Here is a 23,489-nt window from a genome sequence, read left to right as displayed (position 1 = left end):
TAGTATTTTACAGTAGATATGGGGTTCTTTTCTGCTCCTGCATTCTCATTTCGACGCCAAACCCACCACTGGTGTGCATGGCCAAAGAGCTCTATTTACATGTCATCCTGACCAAAGCACCGGTTCCAAACCAAGTGCCAATACCATTTAGCAAACTGCCGGTGTTTACAATTGTTGGATGACATGAAAATAGAGCTCTTTGGTCACACAGAGATGGATTTGAGGCAGAGCCAAGAGTTTAGGGAGTTGGTGACAGTCTAACCTGTCCTCCTTACACCAAACAAGCCCCATGACAGTCCCATCAGGGAGGAAACCTATCATCAGCACCAGTGGACAAACAAACAACTGAAGGATCTCCAGATAGATGGAATGGCAAAGAAGGGCCTTCACAAGTCATTGTGTCTCAAGCTATTATTCCAATGTATTTACACAGTGGATGGCGATGGAAGGACTTGACTGTGTTTGACATTTGTGTTCAGAATATTAAACATTTGATAGTAAAGAACAGGGGTCTGCAAAGCCACAAAACTAGGTGGGTAGCACACACACACACACACACGCACTGACACACACACACCTTTAGATCTAGCACCAATACCACCAAACACATCAGAGAGAGGTTTTCTCTGAAAAGGCACGTGGGTAGCTACGTAGTTGGGTTTTTTCTGCTCACCACTAACCAAATTACCAAATGAATAAAACTGAACCCCACTTTTAAAGGATAGATCACTCTCCCTCTCCCTCCAACGGCCCACAGCACTGAACAAAGCTCAACAGGAAAAACCAAACTCCCCAGACTGGAAGGAGAAGGAGGTACGACAGAGCCAGACAGCCTTACAGCAGTTCTGTTGGCATCTTTACCAAGTCAAAGTATGGCATTGGCAAGTTGCTTTGAAAGTAGTGGCATACTTCACTCACAATTCCACCATTGTAAAAGCGTGGATTATGTAAACAACTTCTCTGTGCCAAGCGACAGATCAATAGGTGAGGTGCTGTATAGCTTATATGTTTATTATTGTCAAGGGGCATTCCTGACAGAATAACTCAGGGGCATTCTAACGATGAATCTGTCTCTATTGTGGCAGGAGTCCCCTTGAATACCAAGGGTTGGCTATTCAATATGCTTTGAGAGAAATAACACTGGTATAGCATTTCATTATTATGTAGACCTTATGAAAAACGTAGTTCAATCAACATATCATTTATTTCTGGGCCCAAAAAAGGTGTATTTTCTAAAATCATATTCTCACATCAACATTAGCTGGCAGCTGCACATAAACTAAAGTGATTGTGTGCAATTGAAATGGAGCTAAACCTCTGCATGCGCCTTATCTCTCCCCTATAGTACACAACACCAGATCCACTGTATCTTCAGAGTCTTCGTTATCTCCTTTGGCTCTGACACGCACGCTCTCCTCTAGCATCCAGCAGTCAGGACTATATTGAGCATGGGCTGCGTCTGAAATAGGGCTATGGTCAAAAGTAGTGCACTAACAGGAAATAGGGTGCCATTTCGGACGTATTCATGGTCTCCCATTTTTCCATCCAGGTACTGACATCTAACTGCAGCCGGCAGGTCGGTCAGATCAAGTTCCTCGGTCTGTCTGCATTAAACTTTTATCTCAGTTGTCCCCTCTCAATTGATGCGCCGACTGCCGACATCAGAAATAATTCATATGGCTTAAATATGCACTATTAAAACTTTGATGAGCGCCAAGGACTCATTCCACCCATCCGACATATTAATGAATAGAAATAATTTATGCTGATATCAGATGGCTTTTGACATTGCCATACCCCCATATAATAGATATGTGGACACCATGGTTACATAGACCCCCACTATAGTCGTCTGTCCACAAGGCTTGGTGTGTGTTTGTCTCAGAGAGACCCTTTGCTCAGTTAACCCACCAACCAAGAACTGTCAAGGGCCCTCATAAGTTCATTAAAGATGAAAACCTGTTTTACATTTGAAAGGACGGACTAAGACAGTACTTGAATTAACGTCCATCTGAGTAGGGGTTTGTGTGAATTGTAATAGAATGGGCAGGGCATTTGTTCAAGGCATGGTGCTGTAAAGACGTCAGTGAACTGCTGAACAAGGGCTCTGGTCCAAAGTAGTACACTATAAAGAAAATAGGGTGCAGTCTGGGATGCACACCAGATGAGCATATTTGTTTGCTCGGGGCAAACTGGAGACTGAAAACATTACCCTGGTCTCATTACAGGTGTCTGATGGAAAACAGTGTATACATCCAGGTTTGAATAAGAATTAGATAGAATCAAATCAGAAATAAGCAATGTGTTATTATGTGCAACGCTGTGTGACTGTGAGAGAAGCTGTCAGCAGTGCAGTATGCTTCACGTTAGTTCACTGATACCGTGATTGTTTCCCAATGCTATTGTGAATGGCTGGAAAATCCCTTTGCATTGTTACTGATACACTGTCTATACAAAAGCCAATTAATGCCAGATAAAGGGAGGATTGTGTAAATTAGAAACAAATTCTCAACTTTCATGGTGCTTGATATAGGCTATAATGGAAATATTATAGGGAAGTGAGTATCCAAGAGTTGAATATAAACACGAAAAGTAATAAGGAAGTGACAGCAATAAGCAGCAACTTTGAAAATAGTTTACTACCAAGCGCATTTAAAGTATTGTGCGTAAACGCGATGCGTAAAATGTTTTTTACGCAAATTGTGGAAAAACAAACCAAATTTACGCACATCTCCACAGTCTATCAAGAGCTTTGATGCATAGTGGTACGCACTGAATTAACCAATTGGTTGCTATGGGCCTACTGAAAAAATTGTATCTAATTACAATTAACCTATTTTTATGACAGACTTCTGAGTATAAACAAACGGACTAAAGATAAACGAACCAACGGCTCACGGGCTGAACTAATACATTTGACATGCAGATAGCTTAGTGAACAACATTCAACAGCGTAGCCGCAATTCGTTAATTAACAGGAACAGATGTGTCTGCAGAGGTTCCATAGACAAACGATTCCGAAAATAAACGATAAACCTCGGATTTCGAGACAGATAGCCTCACTGTCCTCACTCTGTAGCCCAACAAAACAACATTTTTCCCGACAGTATTTCAGGGCAATTCAAGCCCAACAAATAAGAGGCGATTTCATATTTAGATAAAGTATTCAAAAATATGAAAGTATACGAAAATATGTCAGCAATGCAGGTGTACATGCTTTCGGCCACATTTGCTTCCACACTCTCTCTCCCTCTCACCTGCCTGTGGTTCTACAGCTGTGCAGCTTTGCAGAACACTGCCCTCTATCGCGTTCTAAAAATGCAACATTCTCAAATGGATTCAATACCAATTTTAAACGGAGCCTTGAACTTGAAAAGCAATCAATTTGTGTTTTAGCCTAGTCGTCATTATTTACATTTTCTCTGTTTTTGGGTGTGTTGTAATACCTGAAGTAATTATATGTTATTCTATGCAATGTGGCCGCAGGGTGAACATGGCTTGCAGAATAGAAGTGTCTGAGATGCGTAAAGGGGAGAAAGACTTCACCTACCATAAGAATCAATGCTAAATTCAGAAATGTGACATTTACTGCATTCGTTTATAGTTTTTAATTTCTACAAACTAATAATGAATCAACTTCACATCAAGGAGGAATATGGGAATAAGGGAAGGCAACTCGCGGTTGTTGGGAATATAATGTTCTCTGTGCGCAACGACCTACCTTCGCTCTTTTTGTGGGTGCAAAATCCGCAAGCTGTAAAACTGATATTTAACAGGTATCAGCGGGATGCCAGTAATACATCTGCAATATTATTATACATCCACTATCAACTTGGCACCCATGCCGTTGCGCAAGACTAAAGAAAAAGGACAACCGGTGCAAGGTCTATTCTCCAAGCTGCATGAGTCATTTCATTGTTATTTTATGACACTACTTTTTTCATTTATTTGAGAAAAACAGACATTTCTAATCATAGGACAAAAGAGATAACGAAAGAAAGAGAAAAGCGAATGTGGAGAGTCTACTCTCTGGACCTCTGCATCTTTCTAACCTTACCCCACGGGTCCTGATTACGGACAGCACAACACAATTAAGTTTACAACAGTGGAAATGTGGCGGTAGGTTCCTGCAGCCCAAAAATGCCTCTGATCCTCGGCTGGACGTGAGTAGAAAGTAAAGCTCGAGCGGTATAAAAGACCCGCTAACTGCTCTGAATTAACATAAGATATTATGGAACAAACTACGACGCCAACAGTGCCCTCTATTCAATGTATGATTACATTGACAAGATAGGAGGCACACAGAAATACTGTTATGTGTAAGTAACAGGATTTGTTAACTGAAACTTCTAATTCATCGCATGATAAATGATTTGGATGTAAAATGTGGAAACGGTGCTCAATATAAGCTATTCTATCAATACCTTGACAAAAAAAGTGTTTTATTCCTCATCTATAACTAGCACCATTTTGGAAAAGGATAATCATTCCAGAATAAAATGTTTATTGGAAAGTTAGGCTATTTGTTTATTTATTTTTAAAAGTTCAATTTAAATCGAATTACTATTGTGCCATCGCAAATATTCCAATATGACAAAGAGCCATGCAATTCAACAGTCCAATAGATACATGAAAGTGTTTTCTTACCTTTGATGTTTTTTCTAACTCGTTCTAAATGTCACGCAAAGCACGAGGGCTCTCCTTGATTCTTCAGGCTCAACAGAAGTCTATCTCCCTCCTCTCTCCAATGTCTCGATCAAAACGACCTGCAGCTGGTTACTGCGCTCTCTCTGCGAGTTGGAAGCTACTACAAGGACCATCGCAACTCTAACCGAGAGGGGTGCACAAGAGAGAATTTGCTATAAAAAAAATGACAAGCGCATATACATACTTGGAGTATGGAGTAAAGGTTTGTGATGACCTCCCTGTGTTTCATATTAAAGACACTTCACTAACGTGATTTGTTTAATTATTATCTGGTGATGTGCAATAAATGTTATTTTACTCACAAAAACACCCCTCATTGTTCATGGTCTCCCCGGATGCTGATCTTCTATGTGAGGTTGGTACCAATATAAAGCCTGACTATTGTTGTTTTTTAAGGGAACCCATGTCAACCTGCTTACAATGACTTTATATCTGAATCTACGGAAGTTCAAGATAATTTTCACACATAAAAAAAATAAAAACATTAAATTATCTCTGATGGCAGTTGATTTCAGTTTTGAAGTTTGAATGGTTTAGTTCAGTCACAGTGGTCTGACTGTAGTGGCAATTCCTGATTTCCCGGCACTAGCACAGGTTGAGAGCAGTAGCCTACATGATGCGCCCACATCGAGCTGCCTTTCCAGACTTGGATCGTTGCCTGAGTTATGTTCCCATTTATTTTCAGATAAATAACATAGACCTGGAGCAACTTTGCATTTAAATAGATTATGGTGTAAGGATAGGTGCACTAGAGGTTAAGAGTGTTGGGTCAGTAACCGAAAGGTTGCTGATTCAAATCCCCGAGATGACTAGGTGAAAATCTGTCGCCGTTCCCTTGAGCAAGGCACTTAAACCTAATTGCTCTTGATAAAAGCATCTGGGGGCTCCTGGATGGTGCAGCGGTGTAAGGCACTAGAGGTGTCACTACAGACCCTGGTTCAATTCCAGGCTGCATCACAACAGCCGTGATTGGGACTACCATAGGGCGTGCACAACTAGTCCAGTGTCTTTTGGGTTAGGGTTTGCCTGAGGTAAGCTGTCATCGTAAAGAAGAATTTGTTCTTAACTGACTTGCTTATTTAAATAAAGATTAAATCTGCTAAATGACCGGCACAAGTCATGGTAGAATTGCAGGAAATTAGCTTTAAAACTGCCCAAAAAAGTATCCATCCCATGGCAGAATTTGTAGAATCACATGAAATTAGTTTAAAATCTGCTAAATGTTTAGAATTGGGGAAAATGTGATTTAAAAATGTATCTACAACCCATAGCAAAATTTGAAGAATTTCAGGACATTAACTTTAAAAGCTGGGGTGGGGTCAACCAAATATCGTTGAGAGCTCTCAAATTCTAGAAGCGCTTAAATGTCTGTGGCGAGGCCAGGGCCCATTCCTGGTAATGCGAACGGGCTATCCTCCAAAACTACATTTCCTAAGAAGCCTTGCGGGCTTCTCAAGAATCAGTGAAAAGCCCGATTGCGCGTGCGTATCCAAACGTGGCAACGGCATCATGGCTTCTTGGAACCGCTACGGGAGTGGGATGAGAGAGCTGAAAATGTACATATTCGTCTTGTTGGTAAGTTGTTTGTGCTCATTCTTTGTGTCATGTAAACAGAGACATGTTTGACTGTAAATGTTGTTCGTTTTATTTAATCTACAAAAGCCTGCTATGTATCTTTTCCTGGTCTTTGTGCAGGGAGGCAAAGTTGACAGCCATAGCAATTTTAAATCCAAGCCTGAACCTGAGGCTTAATAATAATCTTACTATAGTTTCATATTGTTTGGTCAAAACGTGTAGATCCTCCTGAATGGATTGTCAGCACAACAGGCATCTAGTGTCCCTTTTCCGGGAATGGATATAGAATTCCTATGATGACGTAAAGTTAACCTGGCTGGAACAGAACCTTGAAAATGGGGGGGACAATTATTCCACATTCTACAATAGAACCCAATCTCATTTACGTTGTTGCAGATCCCTATTGAAGTTTATTCCTCTTTTTCTACCTAATTGTCCTGCAAACCTTGGCCGTCTGTGTTGTGTTATTCATGTGATTGCCTGGCTTCAAGGCACAGTAGTCGTTTTTTGCGCTGTCTATTTTGGGACACAGATTTTGGGAACAGAACTGATTTGGCTGAATGCGTAAATTAGCCTCCTAAATTGAACGGTTTCTTTTCTTTTGAAGTGTGACTGACAAAGACCACCCCCCCACAAGTTGCAATTTTTTTTTTCCGGGGTGGGCATGGTTACGTTTGCTGAAAATGCCTTTTTGGAATCAGTTACAGACAGCTAGGTGTTTGAACTAGAGGTGGGGTTATTATGACTCATGGATGGGTATGTTGGCCAGTCATTTGAACATATGTCTACACTTTTATTAGTATATCTTAATAAAACTACATTTTATTGAGGAATGATTGCTAGAAATGTAACCTTGTTTGCTACAAATTTGACATGTTACATTAGGCCTACATTATTTTACTTTGTTACCAACACTCATCCCTTGATTGTCTCCATAATGGCTGAATTTTGACATCATTCCAATCACACAACTTGTGCTCATGGACCTTATTTGTTCAGTATCCTATTTGGTGGTTTAGTAACTGCCATGTCAAACAAAGGTGGGTACTGCTGTTGTGTAATGGCAAGCAGGGGAAATTGTGTGTTTGAATTCAAGTTCAATTGTCACATGCAAGTTAAGCACTTCACTGTTCTTGTGCATGTTCTACCCAACAGTGCAGTAATCAATATATAAATGCAACAAATTCATTGATTTTTACTCAGTTACAGTTCATATAAGGAAATTGGTCAATTGAAATAAATTCATTAGGCCCTAATCTATGGATTTCTCATGACTGGGCAGAGGTGCAGCCATGGGTGAGCCTAGGAGGGTGTAGGCCCACCCACTGGGAAGCCAGGAACAGTCATTCAGAATTTGTTTTACCCCACAAAATTGCTTTATTAGACAGAAATACTCCTCAGTTTCATCAGCTGTCCAGGTGGCTAGTCTCAGATGATTCCACACGTGAAGAAGCCGGATCTGGAAGTCCTGGGCTGGTGTGGTTACATGTGGTCTGCAGTTGAGGCCGGTTAGTCTTACTGCCAAATTCTCTAAAATGACATTGGAGGTGGCTTATGGTAGAGAAATAAACATTAAATTCTCTGGTAACAGCGCTGGTGGACATTGCTGCAGTCAGCATGCCAATTGCATGCTCCCTTAATTTGAGGCATCTCTGGCATTGTGTTGTGACAAAGCTGCACATTTTTAGTGGCCTTTTATTGTCCCCAGCACAAGGTCCACCTGTGTAATGAGCATGCCGTTTAATCAGTTTCTTGATATGCCACACCTGTCAGATGGATAGATAACCTTGGTAAAGGAGAAATGCTCACTAACAGGGATGTAAACTAAATTTGAGAAGTAAGGTTTTTGCCCGGATGGAACATTTAGATGAACTTTTATTCCAGCTCATGGGACCAACACTTTACACGTTACGTTCATATTTTTGTTCAGTGTTGTGTAGCAATCTAAATATCAGCTAAAATGGTGTTATTAGATGCAGTGTCCTTAGCATCTCACACACCCATAGTTAAGTACTTATGTATGCATGTACATACAAACACACTTGCATGGTCACACACAAACATGTAGGCCTACACAGTCACACAGAGGGAATAACACAATGTACATACACACACACACATTCTCTCTACTGCTGTTTGAGTCATTAATCAGACTCCTTGACTCCTTGCTGTCCCCAGTCCACCTGACTGTGCTGCTGCTCCAGTTTCAACTGTTCTGCCTTATTATTATTATTATTATTATTATTATTATTATTGGACCATGCTGGTCATTTATGAACATTTGAACATCTTGGCCATGTTCTGTTATCTCCACCTGGCACAGCCAGAAGAGGACTGGCCACCCCACATAGCCTGGTTCCTCTCTAGGGTTCTTCCTAGGTTTTGGCCTTTCTAGGGAGTTTTTCCTAGCCACTGTGCTTCTACACCTGCATTGCTTGCTGTTTGGGGTTTTAGGCTGGGTTTCTGTACAGCACTTTGAGATATCAGCTGATGTACGAAGGGCTGTATAAAATAAATTTGATTTTGATTTGAATCAGACAAATTGAAGTGTTTGACAAACCCACTCCTGATTTGTTCTGATTAAGTGCTCACGTTAAAACAAAACTTAAAACAGGATGCTGTTTATTAAGCAGATTTGTCACGCCAGATGGCGGGTACAGCGGGCGCCGATGAGCGAGTGTGTGATGACCGGCTGGGTTTCTCTCTGCTGGCTGCTTAGTTAGCGTGATATTTTTTACACTGATGTAACGTGACACTTTTCTTTAGATAAAGGTAGGTGGGTAGTGTTCTAATAGACTTCCTGAATGTATTCTGGCGGTTTCCCAAGTGCTGCCCTTTCTATTGCGCTACATATGGAATAATGTGCTATTTGGGATGCAGTTTCTGAGAGGAGCTCCTGCACGTAGGCCTACAATACAGACAGCTGCGTACGTCATATCTTTATTGGATATGCTGAGCTATGGCATATGTGATCAATAATGAAAGGATTTGCCATAGATTATAGTTCTGCACTAAACAGAATTAATGGGATATACCTAATGATTTGATTTAACACATCAAAGTTTTTGTCACTTGCGCTGAATGCAATGCTTACAGTGAAGTGCTTGCTTACAAGCCCTTAACCAACAGTGCAGTTTTTGTAAAAAATGGGTATTAGGTAAACCAATAGATAAGTAACAGTAGCAGAGGCTATATACAGGTGGTACCGGTACAGTCAATGGTGCACCGGTTATTTGGGCTATTTGAGGTAATATGTACATGTAGGATTAGTTAAAGTGACTATGCATAGATGATAAACAGTAGCAGCAGTGTAAAAGAGGGGTTGGTAGAGGTTTGGCGGGACACAATACATAGTCCGGTTAGACATTTGATTAGCTGTTCAGGAGTCTTATGGCTTGGGGGTAAAAGCTGTTGAGAAGCCTTTTGGTCCTAGACTTGACGCTCCGGTACCGCTTGCCATGTGGTAGAAGTCTATAACTGGGATGGCTAGAGTCTTTGACCATTTTTAGGGCCTTCCTCCGACACCACCTGGTATAGAGGTCCTGGATGGCAGGCAGCTTAGCCCCAGTGATGTACTGGGCCGTACGCATTACCCTCTGTAGTGCCTTGCGGTTGGAGGCTGAGCCGTTGCCGTACCAGGCAGTGATGCAACCAGTCAGGATGCTCTCTGTTGCAGCTGTAGAACCTTTTGAGGGTCTGAGGACCCATGCCATATCTTTTCAGTCTCCTGAGGGGGAATAGGCTTGTCATGCCCTCTTCACGACTGTCTTGGTGTGTTTGAACCATTTCTAGTTTGTTGGTGATGTAGACACCAAGGAACTTGATGCTCTCAACCTGATCCACTACAGCCCCGTCGATGAGAATGGGGGCGTGCTCGGTCCTCCTTTTCCTGTCATCCACAAGCTCCTTTGTCTTTATTGCGTTGAGGGATAGGTTGTTATTCTGACACCACCTGGCAAGTTCTCTGACCTCTAATAAGCTGTCTCGTTGCTGTCAGTGTTCAGGCCTACTACCTTTGTGTCGTCTGCAAACTTAATGATGGTGTTGGTTGTGCCTGGCCATGTAGTCATGGGTGACCAGGGAGTACAGGAAAGGACTGAGCTCTCACCCCTGAGGGGCTTCAGTGTTGATCAGCGTGGCATACGTGTTACCTACCCTTAACACCTGCAGGTGGCCCATCATGATGTCCAGGATCCAGTTGCAGAGGGAGGTGCTTAGTCCCAGGATCATTAGCTTAGTGATGAGCTTTGCGGGTGCTATGGTGTTGAACACTGAGCTATAGTCAATGAATAGCATTCTCACGTAGGTGTTCCTTTTGTCCAGGTGGGAAAGGGCAGTGTGGAGTGCATCATCTCTGGATCTGTTTGAGTGGTATGCAAATTGGAGTATGTCTATGGTGTCCGGGATAATGGTGTTAATGTTAGCCAGCCTTTCAAAGTATTTCATGGCTACAGACGTCAGTGCTATGTGTTGGTAGTCGTTTAGGCAGGTTACCTTAGTGTTCTTGGGCACAGGGACTGTGGTGGTCTGCTTGACACATGTTGGTGTTAGACTTGGACAGGGAGAGTTTGAAAATGTCAGTGAGGACACTTGCCAGTTGGTCAGCGCATGCTCGGAGTACATGTCCTGGTAATCCGTCTGGCCCTGCGTCCTTGTGAATTTTGATCTGTTTAAAGGTCTTACTCACAGGCTGTGAAGAGTGCGATCACAGTCATCTGGGACAGCTGATGCTCTCATGCATGTTTCAGTGTTACTTGCCTCTGAGCATAGCAGTGATTTTTAGCTCGTCTGGTAGGCTTGTCACTGGGCAGCTTGCGGCTGTGCTTCCCTTTGTAGTCTAATAGTTTTCAGCCACATCTGACGAGTGCCGGTGTAGTACGACTCAATCTTAGTCCTGTATTGGTGCTTTGCCTGTTTGATGGTTCGTCTGTCCTAGAGCGATTTCTTATAAGCTTCCGTGTTAGCGTCCCACTCCTTGAAGGTGGCAGCTCTACCCTTTAGCTCAGTGAGGATGTTGTCTGTAATCCATAGTTTCTGGTTGGGGTATGCACGTAATAGAGGTCGACCGATTAATCGGATTGGCCGGTTTAATTAGGGCCGATTTCAAGTTTCATAACAATCGGAAATCGCTATTTGGGCGCAGATTTCTTATATATATTTTATATACCTTTTATTTAACTAGGCAAGTCAGTTAACCCCATTTAACTGCCTTGTTCAGGGGCAGGACAGATTTTCACCTTGTCAGCTCAGGGGTTCCAATCTTGCAACCGCACAGTTAACTAGTCCAACGCTCTAACCATTGCACTCCACGAGTAGCCTGTTACGCGAATGTAGTAGAAGCCAAGGTAAATTGCTAGCTAGCATTAAACTTATCTTATAAAAAAACTATCAATCATAATCACTAATTATAACTACTGATCCAGTTTAGCAGGCAATATTAACCAGGTGAAATTGTGTCATTTCTCTTGCGTTCATTGCACGCAGAGTCAGGGTATATGCAACAGTTTGGGCTGCCTGGCTCATTGCAAACTAATTTGCCAGAATTTTACATAATTATGACATTGAAGGCTGTGCAATGTAACAAGAATATTTATACTTCGGGATGCCACCCATTAGATAAAATACCGAACGGTTCCGTATTTCACTGAAATAATAAACATTTTGTTTTCGAAATGATAGTTTCCGGATTCGATCATATTAATGACCAAAGGGGGGTTGTGTGTGTGTGTGTGTGATCGCTTTCCTGATATCCAGAAGTGCTTTTTAATTTTTTTTTTTATTGCTGTTATGTTTCTTCCAACGTAAACACCCCCCCCCCCCCCCCCCCCCCACAGACAACAGCTGCCATCTTCCAGCGCCATCAGTTCACAATATTCTGTGTGATATTAGTTACCTTTGTCTTTTGCACTCAGCATTACCAAATAAGATTTTTATTTTTCAATTCAGTGCAGAAAGGACTAATGTCAGGGTATCTTAAACCATAATCCTTAAGTGTACAGCCGTGGCCAAAAGTTGAGAATGACACAAATATTAATTTCCACAAAGTTTGCTGCTTCAGTGTCTTTAGAGATTTGTTTTGTTGTCAGATGTTACTATATAATAGTATAATTACAAGCATTTAAGTGCCAAAGGCTATTTATTGACAATTACATGAAGTTGTTGCAGAGTCAATATTTGCAGTGTTGACCCTTCTTTTTCAAGACCTCTGCAATGTGCCCTGGCATGCTGTCAATTAACTTCTGGGCCACATCCTGACTGATGGCAGCCCATTCTTGTATAATCAATGCTTGGAGTTTGTCAGAATTTGTGGGTTTTTGTTTGTCCACCCGCCTCTTGAGGATTGACCATAAGTTCTCAATAGGATTAAAGTCTGGGGAGTTTCCTGGCCATGGACCCAAAATATCAATGTTTTGTTCCCGGAGCCACTTAGTTATCACTTTTGCCTTATGGCAAGGTGCTCCATCATGCTGGAAAAGGCATTGTTCATCACCAAACTGTTCCTGGATGGTTGGGAGAAGTTGCTCTCTGAAGATGAGTGAGCCCACTCCCTTGGCTGAGAAGCAACTCCACACATGAATGGTCTCAGGATGCTTTACTGTTGGCATGACACAGGACTGATGGTAGCGCTCACCTTGTCTTCTCCGGACAAGCTTTTTTTTTTCCAGTTGCCCCAAACAATCGGAAAGGGGATTCAGAGAATTACTTTACCCCAGTCCTCAGCAGTCCAATCCCTGTATCTTTTGCAGAATATCAGTCTGTCCCTGATGTTTTTCCTGGCGAGAAGTGGCTTCTTTGCGGCCCATCTTGACACCAGGCCATCCTCAGTCTTCGCCTCACTGTGCATTCAGATGCACTCACACCTGCCTGCTACCATTCCTGAGCAAGCTCTGTACTGGTGGTGCCCAGATCCCACAGCTGAATCAACTTTTGGAGATGGTCCGCGCACTTTCTGGACTTTCTTGGGCACCCTGACGCCTTCACAACAATTGAACCGTTCTCCTTTAAGTTTTTGACGATCCAATAAATGGTTGATTTAGGTGCAGTCTTACTGGCAGCAATATCCTTGCCTGTGAAGCCCTTTTTGTGCAAAGCAATGATGACTGCACGTGTTTCCTTGCAGGTAACAATGGATGACAGATGAAGTACAATGATTCCAAGCACCACCCTCCTTTTGAAGCTTCCAGTCTGTTATTCGAACTCTATCAGCATGGCAGTGATCTCCAGCCGTGTCCTCGTCAACACATACACCTGTGTTAAACTTCTTGCGGATCAGTGGGTCGCTAGTGTGAAATTGCAGAGTGCCAAATTCAAATTAAATTACTATAAATATTAAACCATGTAATCACAAGTGCAATACATCAAAATAAAGCTTAACTTGTTAATCCAGCCGCCGTGTCAGATTTCAAAAAGGCTTTACGGCAAAAGCAAACCATGCGATTATCTGAGGACAGCGCCCAGCACACAAATGCATAACTCATTTTCAACCAGGGAGTTGCAACACGAAAGTCAGAAATAGCGATATAATATGCCTTACCTTCTGAAGATCTTCTGTTGGCACTCAAAGGTCCCAGTTACATTAGAAATGGTCCTTTTTGTTTTGTTTTTTAAATATCCATAACTCAGTTTAGCTGGTGCGGTTCAGTCAATCCACTTGGTTTCCCTACAAAATGAATCCCAAATGTTACCAATAAACTTATCCAAACAAGTCGATCAACATTTTTATAATCAAACCTTAGGTACCGTAATACGCAAATAAACGATCAAATTTAAGACGATCGTTATTGTCTTTACCGGAGAAAAATACCAAAACGCACTCTCATTCATGTGCTTGGAAACACTACAGCCAAAATGGGAGTCACCTAAAACTACAATTTCTGGCTAATTTTTCCAAAAATCAGCCTAAAGCTCTAAAGACGGACGTCTAGTGGAAGCCCTAGGAACTGCAATCGGGCACGATTTCGCCCTGTTATAAGTGCCAGCCATTGAAATCAGTCGTAGGATGAGGTGTCTTATTTAAAAAAATATATATTTTGTGGGGATGGTTTGTTTGGTTTCGCCTGCCATTTCAGTTCTGTTGTACTCGCAGACATTGTTTTAGAAACATTAGTTTTCTATCCAAATCTACCAATTATATGCATATCCTAGCTTCTGGGCCTGAGTAGCAGGCAGTTTACTTTGGGCACGCTTTTCATCCGGACGTCAAAATACTGCCCCCTATCCCAAAAGTTAACAAGAGAATCACTGACATGATGTCAGCTGGTCTTTTTTTTGGCAGTGCTGAAATGCAGTGGAAATGTATTTTGGGGGATTCTGTTCATTTGCATGGCAAAGAGGGACTTTGCAATTCATCTGATCACTCTTCATAACATTCTGAAGTTTATGGAAATTGCCATCATACAAACTGAAGCAGCAGACTGAAAATTAATATTTGTCATTCTCAACTTTTGGCCATGACTGTATGGGCAATTCCATGGTAAGAGTGATGCTGAGACTCCTGAATTGTGGACATTGTTAAAAGGAATCCTTGTGCATCGAGTTGTATGGTGTAAATTTGCACGTAATGGTTTTGGTTTGACATCCATTTTAAAGTGAAAAAGAGTCTCAGCTTCACTGTTACTGTGGAATTGCCCAAATGCAAACAAGAAAACAACGTGATTTGGTGAATCATAGTGTATCAATAGGCTTAGTTTGAGTTGTGCATTGTGTGGTAAAGGGAGTAGGTATATCTTCAGAAACATGATACACGTGTACAGAACAGCTAGCCTCGGTCTTCAGCTTCAAACACTCACCAGAAAGAAATACACAAATTAGAGGTCGACCGATTATGATTTTTCAACGCCGATACCGATTATTGGAGGACAAAAGCTGATGGCAATTAAAAAAAATATATATATATATATATATATATATATATTATTATACACTTGTAATAATGACAATTGCAACAATACTGAATGAACACTTTTATTTTAACTTAATATAATACATATGGACTTTTGGCTGGGTGTTAAGGTGGCTCCACAGGTTGGTATTTTTTTATTTAACCATTGCTGACCCCATGCTTACATCTTTATCACAAATAAGACACCTTGCTTACCGTGGTGCCAATTCCATGTAATAGTCCCACACTGGTGCTCTGCTTTTCTCTGCCATCTGTAAAACACACACAGCTCTGAAGTGACAATGATACTGAAGTCTGCTTAGGAGAAATACGCAACTGTTTGAATAAAAATAAAGTTACCTGTGATAAATGTTGAACAAATTATTTCTATATGCAGGAAATCCTATTTTAATAATGGACATGGTAAGAATTGGTAAGAAAATTAACTGACTTGCCTAGTTAAATAAAGGTGTAAAAAAAATAAATAAATAAATCTGCGCCCAAAAATACCGATTTCCGATTGTTATGTACTTAATCAGCCATTCCGATTAATCAGTCGACCTCTAATACAAATACATAATAAGCTAATTGTCTTATAACCAACCACATGAAATAAGTGCCTGACATCCAAGGGGACTTAAAAAAAAAAAATTCCCCTCATTACTTTCTCAGCTCACTAGAACATCCCTGAGGCTATGGACATGAGCTAGGCCTTTACCTCTTCAGCTGTGGATGATTAGCTGCCTAGCATGCAGTGTATTTCCCCTGTCTGTTCTGTCTCCATCGATTGGAAGTCTAATCTCTAGTCTGAGACAGTCCTCCTGCTGTTCACTAGATGTTGCTAATATAACGGAGGGGGGGGATTGCGGAAGCAGACCGTCATTAGGATGCTGCTCACATTGACATGGGACAGTGACATTATGTCATGTAGCCTTAGCCAAGGAGTAGGTACCTAGGTAAGGAAACCAACCAATGCACTGATTGCCCAGCCATTGTTGCAGTATTGGCTGCCTGTCAGCTGTCAGGGCATGTGATGCGTGAGCGGCGAGCACTACAAGGTCAATGTTCCAGGAAAGGTTTTTGCAAATCTTCTACTCGTTCTGTGTAACTCCATCCATGCTGATGTCTGTGTCCTTCCTCGCCTCCGCATCCTCTCCCAACCTCACATTTGCCACTCTCCATAGTGCTGCTTTCATTTCACCATAACACTATGCTGTCCATCAATTTCCTGTGAATGTAATTGTGCTCTTTGTACGTTTTCACTGATCTTCTCAACAATATGCGCTATGCACACCCACTCTAAGGTCGCAAATGAGCCTGGAGAAATGTGATCGTGTGGGGGAGAAATCATCACCAGCCTTTCCTACGTTTCTAAAGGTTCTAATGTTAATGTAGTTGTGAAATAAGCCTGCTCTGCCTCAGCAGCTGAAGGCAGCTCTTGAACTATCAAATAGCTGAGGACTGACTCATTCTCACACTCAATCGTCAATATCAGTTATGTTCCTTGTCTTAACTAATATTTTTTTTTTGCATACAGTTATTGTAGGAGTGCTCAGAAAGCAACGTGTGTGTGTCCCTCGGGATGGTTGAGATAATGTAGGCTAACATGATTAGCATGAGGTTGTAAGCAACAAATATTTCCCAGGACATAGACACATCTGATATGGGCAGAAAGCTTAAATTCTTGTTAATCTGCACTGTCCAATTTACAGTGAAATAATACCATGTATTGTTTGAGTAGCGTGTACAATTATAAACTTAAATGATTTAATAAACCAATTGGGCACATTTGGTGTCTTGATACATTTTGAACCGGTTATGCAATGGTTCATTGGGTCAGTCTAAAATTGTGCACATGCACTACTGCCATCTAGTGTCCAGAATCTAAATTGTCTAAGCTGGATAATACATTATGGCCTTTCTCTTTCATTTTGAAGATGATGGTACAAAAAAATGCACTTTTTCCCCCCCCTTATTTTTTTTACCAGATCTGTGTTCTACATTAGTTTCACATTTCCACAAACTTAAGTGTTTCCTTTTCAAATAGTATCTAGAATATGCATATCCTTGCTTCAGGTCCTGAGCTATAGGCAGTTAGCTTTGGGTATGTCATTTTAGGCAAAAATTGAAAAAAAAGGGTCTGATTCTTAAACTTAAGGTAAAATATTTAAACTCAAACTACTATTTTCATATTCACATGTTGTACCTTAGACCCCATTTACATAATCTAATGTGTCTGTGCCCACCATTGAGACCCTCAGTCACACACAATGCGATGGCTCAGTCTTTGTTTCACCTGATGCTGACCACCATAGGGTTTTGTTTTGCACATGAGGTGTCTGGCATCTCATATCACAAAAATGACCATTCTTCTGCACTGAAGCATCCAAAGTGTGAGTTAGTCTGAATGAGTCGGCCTCTGAAATAATACAGTGAATGAATAAAATGGTATCTGTCTGCAGGTGTGCCTGGCGTCTGTGCTGCAGGCGGCGGTGAAGGTCTCTCCTCTGATAGAGAAGGTCAGCGACCACAAGGACTTAAAGAAGCTCCTGAGGACCCGATCTAATGTCCTGGTGCTCTACACTAAGTCAGGTGGGTTAGAGCCAATGTCCTGGTGCTGTACCCTAAGTCAGTCCTGTCAGGTGAGTTAGTGGGTGTACTTTAGGCCTTTGTTGACTGGCACAAAAAAAGGCTGAAATCTGTATTCATAAAGCCTCTCAGAATAGGAGTGCTGATTTAGGATCACCTCCATGTAATCTTATTCATTATTTAGGCTAAAGTGATCCTAGATCAGCACTACTCTGAGACGCTTTGTGAATATGGTCCCCAAGCTGCCTTTTTCGCTGTAAATGACCTCTTAAAAGTGTTCTCTTATCTCTGACAATCCGTCATTTATAATGGTAAATCATTGGAAGGGCCGTGGTTATGCATCACACTGCTTGTTTATAATGACCTGCAGCTTATCTTGTTCTCTTCTATTCCCTGGAGTTGGAAGTGCTACATATAACAGTGTACTGTTCAGAAAGACACCCAAAAGCTCAATGTGATCAAATGAAGCCATGAAACTACATTCACTGACAGCCATTAGGGAAATCACCCTCTCTTGCATTTAATTACATTTTCATTAGCATATTTCAGGCCAGAAAGTGCAGTGTGTACAGTACGTGCTGCTCTATGCTGATCATAAACAATCTACGTCTCAAGGCCCCACCACTCCCATGAATTTTGTGTGTGTGTGTGTACGGCTTCATAATTCAGCCAGTGTTAGGTCATTGGATAAGACTTGCACGTATCGAATGTCACCCTGGGATTGATTGCTTGCCAGTACTGTTGCGTTCTGGCATTCTCCGAAGGGAAGGTTTAGGAATGTTTACTCACTCCATTTCCTGCTGTCGGATACTCTCCCTGACCGTCACTGGTGCATTACTTGGTTCCTTCACAAGAGGGGCCCAAAAAGCTCCAGAAGTATTTGTGACAGACAATAAGTGTTCCAACTTTTGAGACCCCACCACCAACTTGAGGAAAAGTCTCTCCAGTAACTTGAATCTGCAAGCAATTTGAACTCAACATATATGGTGACATAACATCAATGCCCAATGTTTGTATTACCACCAACCAACCTGGTGTGATTCAGGACCTCCAGATGACCATGGCAATGCCCCAAAATGTACGATAGAGGTGTCCAACACACAATACTATAAATGTTGAAGGGGTTGTGAAATGTATGTATTGTTGTGCAACAGAGATGGCAGAATCAGTGTGCTTGCTTCTCTGAATCCACATTGTATCTCAAAGGACATTGTGTAATGCAGTTTATTATTTGATGGTTTCTCACTAGGCCTTGGACTATGTGTTTATGATTTTTATAACATGGTGGAAGTAGTTTAGTGACGACTCTGTTAGGTGATGTGTGACTCGTATGCTCTCCCAGAGACAAGGTCTATTGAAGTAACACTAGATTAATGTTCATGGATATGGTACCCTTGTGTGATTGCTGTTTGAGTTCATAGTCTGTGTTTTTAGTGTTATGACCTCTGACTCCAACCTTCATTGAATTCTAACTAGGGTTTCAAAATTTCAGAAACTTTCCCAGGTTATCCTTTAACCCTGGTTGGAAGTTTCCTGGATTCCGTAAGGAGTAGGCAGGAAATCCGGAATCCTACAACCATGATTTTGAGAGAAAGTTAGAATATAATTGCAACCCTAATTATAACCTGTTTACTGTTTATCATAAGGCGACTTGAGTAGTAAAACTGAATTGTGTTTTGGTGAAATATAGGCCTAACTCACCCCTCTTATCGTGTGTAAATAGCTACCTCCGGGGACTCTAAGTTCAAGCTGCTGTCTGATGTGGCCCAGGTCGTCAAAGGACAGGGCACCATCGCCTGGGTCAACTGTGGGTAAGTACATGATTGGTTGATGGCATGCATTAATACATTAGTCAATGTGTCACACATGTTGTACAGTATATTGTAGTGATGCACCAATATCTGATTTTCCTTGCCCCAAAAAAAATCGATACCTATTATTAAATAACTTCAATTTAATATTAAGAAAAACCTTTTAAGCATTCCTGTACAGTTATAGATAACACATACACATGGCTGCAGCTGTCTAAGGCACTGCATCTCAGTGCAAGACGTAACTACAGTCCCTGGTTCAAATCCAGGCTGAATAACATCCGGTCGTGATTGTGAGTCCCATAGGGTGGCACACAATTAACCCAGCATCGCCTGGGTTTGGCCGGGGTAGGCCATCATTGTAAATAAGAATTTAACTGACTTGCCAAGTTAAATAAAGGTTACACATACCACACTGACCAAAAAGTTATTTTGTTGGCGTTTATGTATGTTCCCATTACCAGTAAAACATAATCAAAACCTATTTCTTTCACTTACTTGCTGTGCTTTTACGTTCAGTCTCAGCCAGAATTTCATCATGCATGTCAAGCAGTGGTTTCATCTCTGCCTCTTCCTCAGTGCTCACTGTGTCCATTTCCATCATTTTCAGTTGTGAAGCTAATAGCAGTGATGCTATTATTTAACTCTGGTAGGGCAACGTCTGAAATTATGCACTTGGTAGTGTGTACCAGTGCTCGACGAGTCGGCGAAAGCCAACATCACCCATGACCGACCGGTTGATTGTCAAGGGCAATGAATTCCATTATCTTGGCTTTAATGGAGTTTGCCTTTGAGTTGTCTCGCTGAAGTTATTTTTCAAATGACTGCTCGACTTGTTGACTGCTTGATCCACACAGCAGACATTGTGGGTTAGGAATGCGTCATGTACCTACGTTATGGGTATGAATGTCAGCTTTGACATCGACGCTAAACTAGACATCGGGCCAATGCCGATGTTGGCATTTTTAGCTAATATCGTCCGATTCCGATAAGTTCACTGATATATCGTGCATCACTAGTATATAGCTTCAAAGAGATTTCCAAGAAGCGTTTTAGGTTAGGAAAAATGTCCAAGTCACGTACGTTATGTCCCATTATGCTTCTGAATAACATTTTAGGTTTGTAAAATGTTGAGGCATTCCTCCCAGCTCAGATGTATAGCTATAGGAAGGAAGATGTAAAACCCTCTTTATATGGCTGCCTTGTAATAGCACAGTCAGACAGGCCTGGACTAAGTAATCGATAGCAGCTATTGAAGCCTAGGCCAGCTGAATGCGCTCATGTCAAATCTCTTTCTACCCATGCCATCTCCATCTCTCCCTGGCATATCCTCCTGAAGTCAGTGGAGATTGGAGAATAGATATGCTCATTAAAATAGGGAGTCTCTTTCTCCATGCTGAGGGCTCTACGGCAGATAGAAATAAGGACCCTACATTTGTGTTGTCCGTATGACTACGAATGAGTTATAGGCACTGTTCGGAAAAAAAACACGCTTTCCCATATCTGTCTTCCTGAAGCCCACTCAATAGACCTGTCTGGGCAGATGAACCATTTGAAACTAAGTCTCTGAAAGTGTTCATACTGGGAGGATCCACCACGGTCCCAAGACGCGCACTAGAATTGTTTTCCTTAAACATTTCTCCCCCCCCCCCCCCGTGTGATCTGACCTCTACCCTACATGATTTCCTTCCATTTTATCTTCCAGTTTTTTTTTACCTGTCAACCTCAACCACATGAGACTTTTTTTTCTGGGGAGAAAAGTCTTAACAGAACTACAAAAGAATAAAGATCACCCCTCTGACACCTACCACTTAAAGGATCCCTCAAAGTTTCTCTCAAACCTGTCCAAGATGGATGAATGAATAAGGAAAAGTGTTTAAGAACAATGTAGCCTGGGCAGCTGTTTTTATATAGACCTAGAAATATTTACAATGAGTTTCTTTCTTTTCAGTGCAGTAAATCTGTCAACCCTCTTTCTCCACCGTATGCCTTAATACTGAAGGATGTGGTGCCTGAGGCTGGTCTAATGGTAAACACTGCCGTCTGCAGCACATACTGTATACAGTATATTACCTTCAGCGAGGGTACGAATCCTGCCCACTACCCGATCTCCCCCTCTCCCCATTCATTTCAACCATCAGTCCACTCCAAAAAATCTAAAATACTCAAAGGTGTGGAATCTTCTGAAAATTCACAGCAATTACTGTACATATACCTGTGCCAGAGACCCTTTACGGGGCATTAGATGACATGCTTCTTTGCTGCTGTTCAGTCACATAGGTGATTCAGTGCTAGCTTAGCATTGTGAGACTGGCTATGGTTTTCCCACCTTCTCCAATGGACCAGTCCCCCCCCCCCCCCCCAAAAAAAAAGCTTAGTTGAGCGCTTGGACAGGGAGAGAGACCTCCTCACGAGTGTCAGTATGAGAATGGTGGCCCATGCCAACAGAGGGATGAAAGCCCAGGATGACACTCACCACATGACAGGACCTGAGAGATGGCCAACAGTGATGTCAGAGGAACTGGGCAGGAGACAGTGCCAGGTCAGGCATGGATGCCAGACTACAGACGCTGCTGCTGATAAAACAAGGAGATTCGTAACAAAATGACTAGTTTGTTGTTTTTGCTAATGAGCAATAGGCTAATCAATCTGACTGCTTGGTGTACAATCAGACTAAATGGTATCCTGAAGCCTCTTCCCAGCAGGAAAGCCACAAGCAGTTTTGCACACTGGGCTTACTTTTCTGGAGTACTTGTCTCTTGCCTATCAATTTGATTTCACCTTACCTCTGGAGGTGAATTGCTGACAGTTCCCTCATCACTTACAACTTTTCAAGGAACGTCCTTTTAACACTCCATAACTTCCCACCACTCTCCTTCTTGCCTCTTCCAACACCCACTGTGTTCCCTCTTCCACCCTGTTGTCTGTAATTGATTTGACGCACCTTAGCGAGAGGCTACACTACATCACCATTATCAGGTAGTGTGACATGGCATGATTCCTGGCTGTGGGTGGTGCTGCTGAGCTTTGCCAAATCAGTGTCTTTCCCACCAGCTGGGGGTTTTGATTGGTCAGTGAGTCAATCTGATTGCTGTGAAGACTCCGGTGGGTTGAAACAAAGGGCTATAAATTAAAATTTCTTCCTATTTCGTGATTTCCAATCACGATATTGTCTCATTACTGTAACTCCCCACCGGGCTCGAGGCGAAGGTCGAAACATGACCCACCAAACCGCTTCTTGACACCCGCCCGCTTAACCCGGAAGCCAGCTGCACCAATGTGCCGGAGGAAACACCGTCCAACTGATGACCAAAGTCAGCCTGCAGGCGCATGGCCCACCACAATGAGTCGCTAGAGCGAAATGAGTCACTATATAGGGTGCAATTTGGGACACTCAAGTGTAATGATAGTCTACCATCGCCACCTGACAGACAAATACCCTTTTTCCTCCTGCTCCAGGTCTGCATTGACTATTTCTCCTGGCAGACAATGGGCTCTCTCTGCCATGTATGTATCACTAATAATGGTGTCTCTTATCTTAAAGGACAGAGCGCTGGATATATTTTGCTGATGGGGGGGGCCTGTGCTGTCAGTTGTAATTTAATTCCATCTCTTCCATTAGCTTAGGGCATAGCTCTGCTCTAGGTAGTTGGACAGTCTGTCGCTCTGTGTGTACTCAGGTAATTAATTTCCATGCTCATTGTCAGTGGAGAGAAGGGGAGTTATTGTCAAGAGAGACCTGTGCTTGCATTGTGAATGTGTGGGTCACTGGATATAAAGGGAGAGGGTGTGCGCATTTCTCTAAAGATGGTACCTCTTCAATTACAAAAGTGAGGCTCAATGTACTTATGTAGATTTGTGTTTACATACACCAGTCTAATCAACCTCCTCTCCATAGATCAGTGTGTCTGTATATTAGAGCCCGA

General features: G+C 42.0%; 2 protein-coding genes across 8 annotated transcripts in view; one reads left to right on the top strand and one right to left on the bottom strand.

Moving 5' to 3' along the window:
* Positions 1–4,858, bottom strand: part of LOC110520272 (semaphorin-5B) — a 186,799-nt gene extending 181,941 nt beyond the window's left edge. For 4 of the 7 annotated variants that reach the window (XM_021597457.3, XM_090229998.1, XM_021597455.3 and 1 more), the window contains exon 1: positions 4,648–4,823. The gene's annotated coding sequence lies outside the window, so the exon portion shown is untranslated. Of the gene's footprint in view, positions 1–4,647 lie in introns of all 7 variants that reach the window. The other 3 variants (XM_090229999.1, XM_021597456.3, XM_090229997.1) reach the window with 2 other exon arrangements.
* Positions 4,859–6,149: 1,291 nt separating this feature from the next.
* Positions 6,150–23,489, top strand: part of LOC110520270 (protein disulfide-isomerase A5) — a 50,183-nt gene continuing 32,843 nt past the window's right edge. The window contains exons 1-3 of the mRNA XM_036974745.2: positions 6,150–6,282; positions 17,626–17,755; positions 19,476–19,563. Coding sequence (XP_036830640.1) covers positions 6,217–6,282; positions 17,626–17,755; positions 19,476–19,563 — 284 coding nt within the window. The 5' untranslated portion in view covers positions 6,150–6,216. The remainder of the gene's footprint in view (positions 6,283–17,625; positions 17,756–19,475; positions 19,564–23,489) is intronic.

The sequence above is a fragment of the Oncorhynchus mykiss genome, chromosome 3 (assembly GCF_057628025.1).
Source record: "Oncorhynchus mykiss isolate SJ-2025 chromosome 3, ASM5762802v1, whole genome shotgun sequence".
In the NCBI taxonomy this organism is placed as follows: domain Eukaryota; kingdom Metazoa; phylum Chordata; class Actinopteri; order Salmoniformes; family Salmonidae; genus Oncorhynchus; species Oncorhynchus mykiss.
This window is presented reverse-complemented; position numbering and strand designations above follow the sequence as displayed.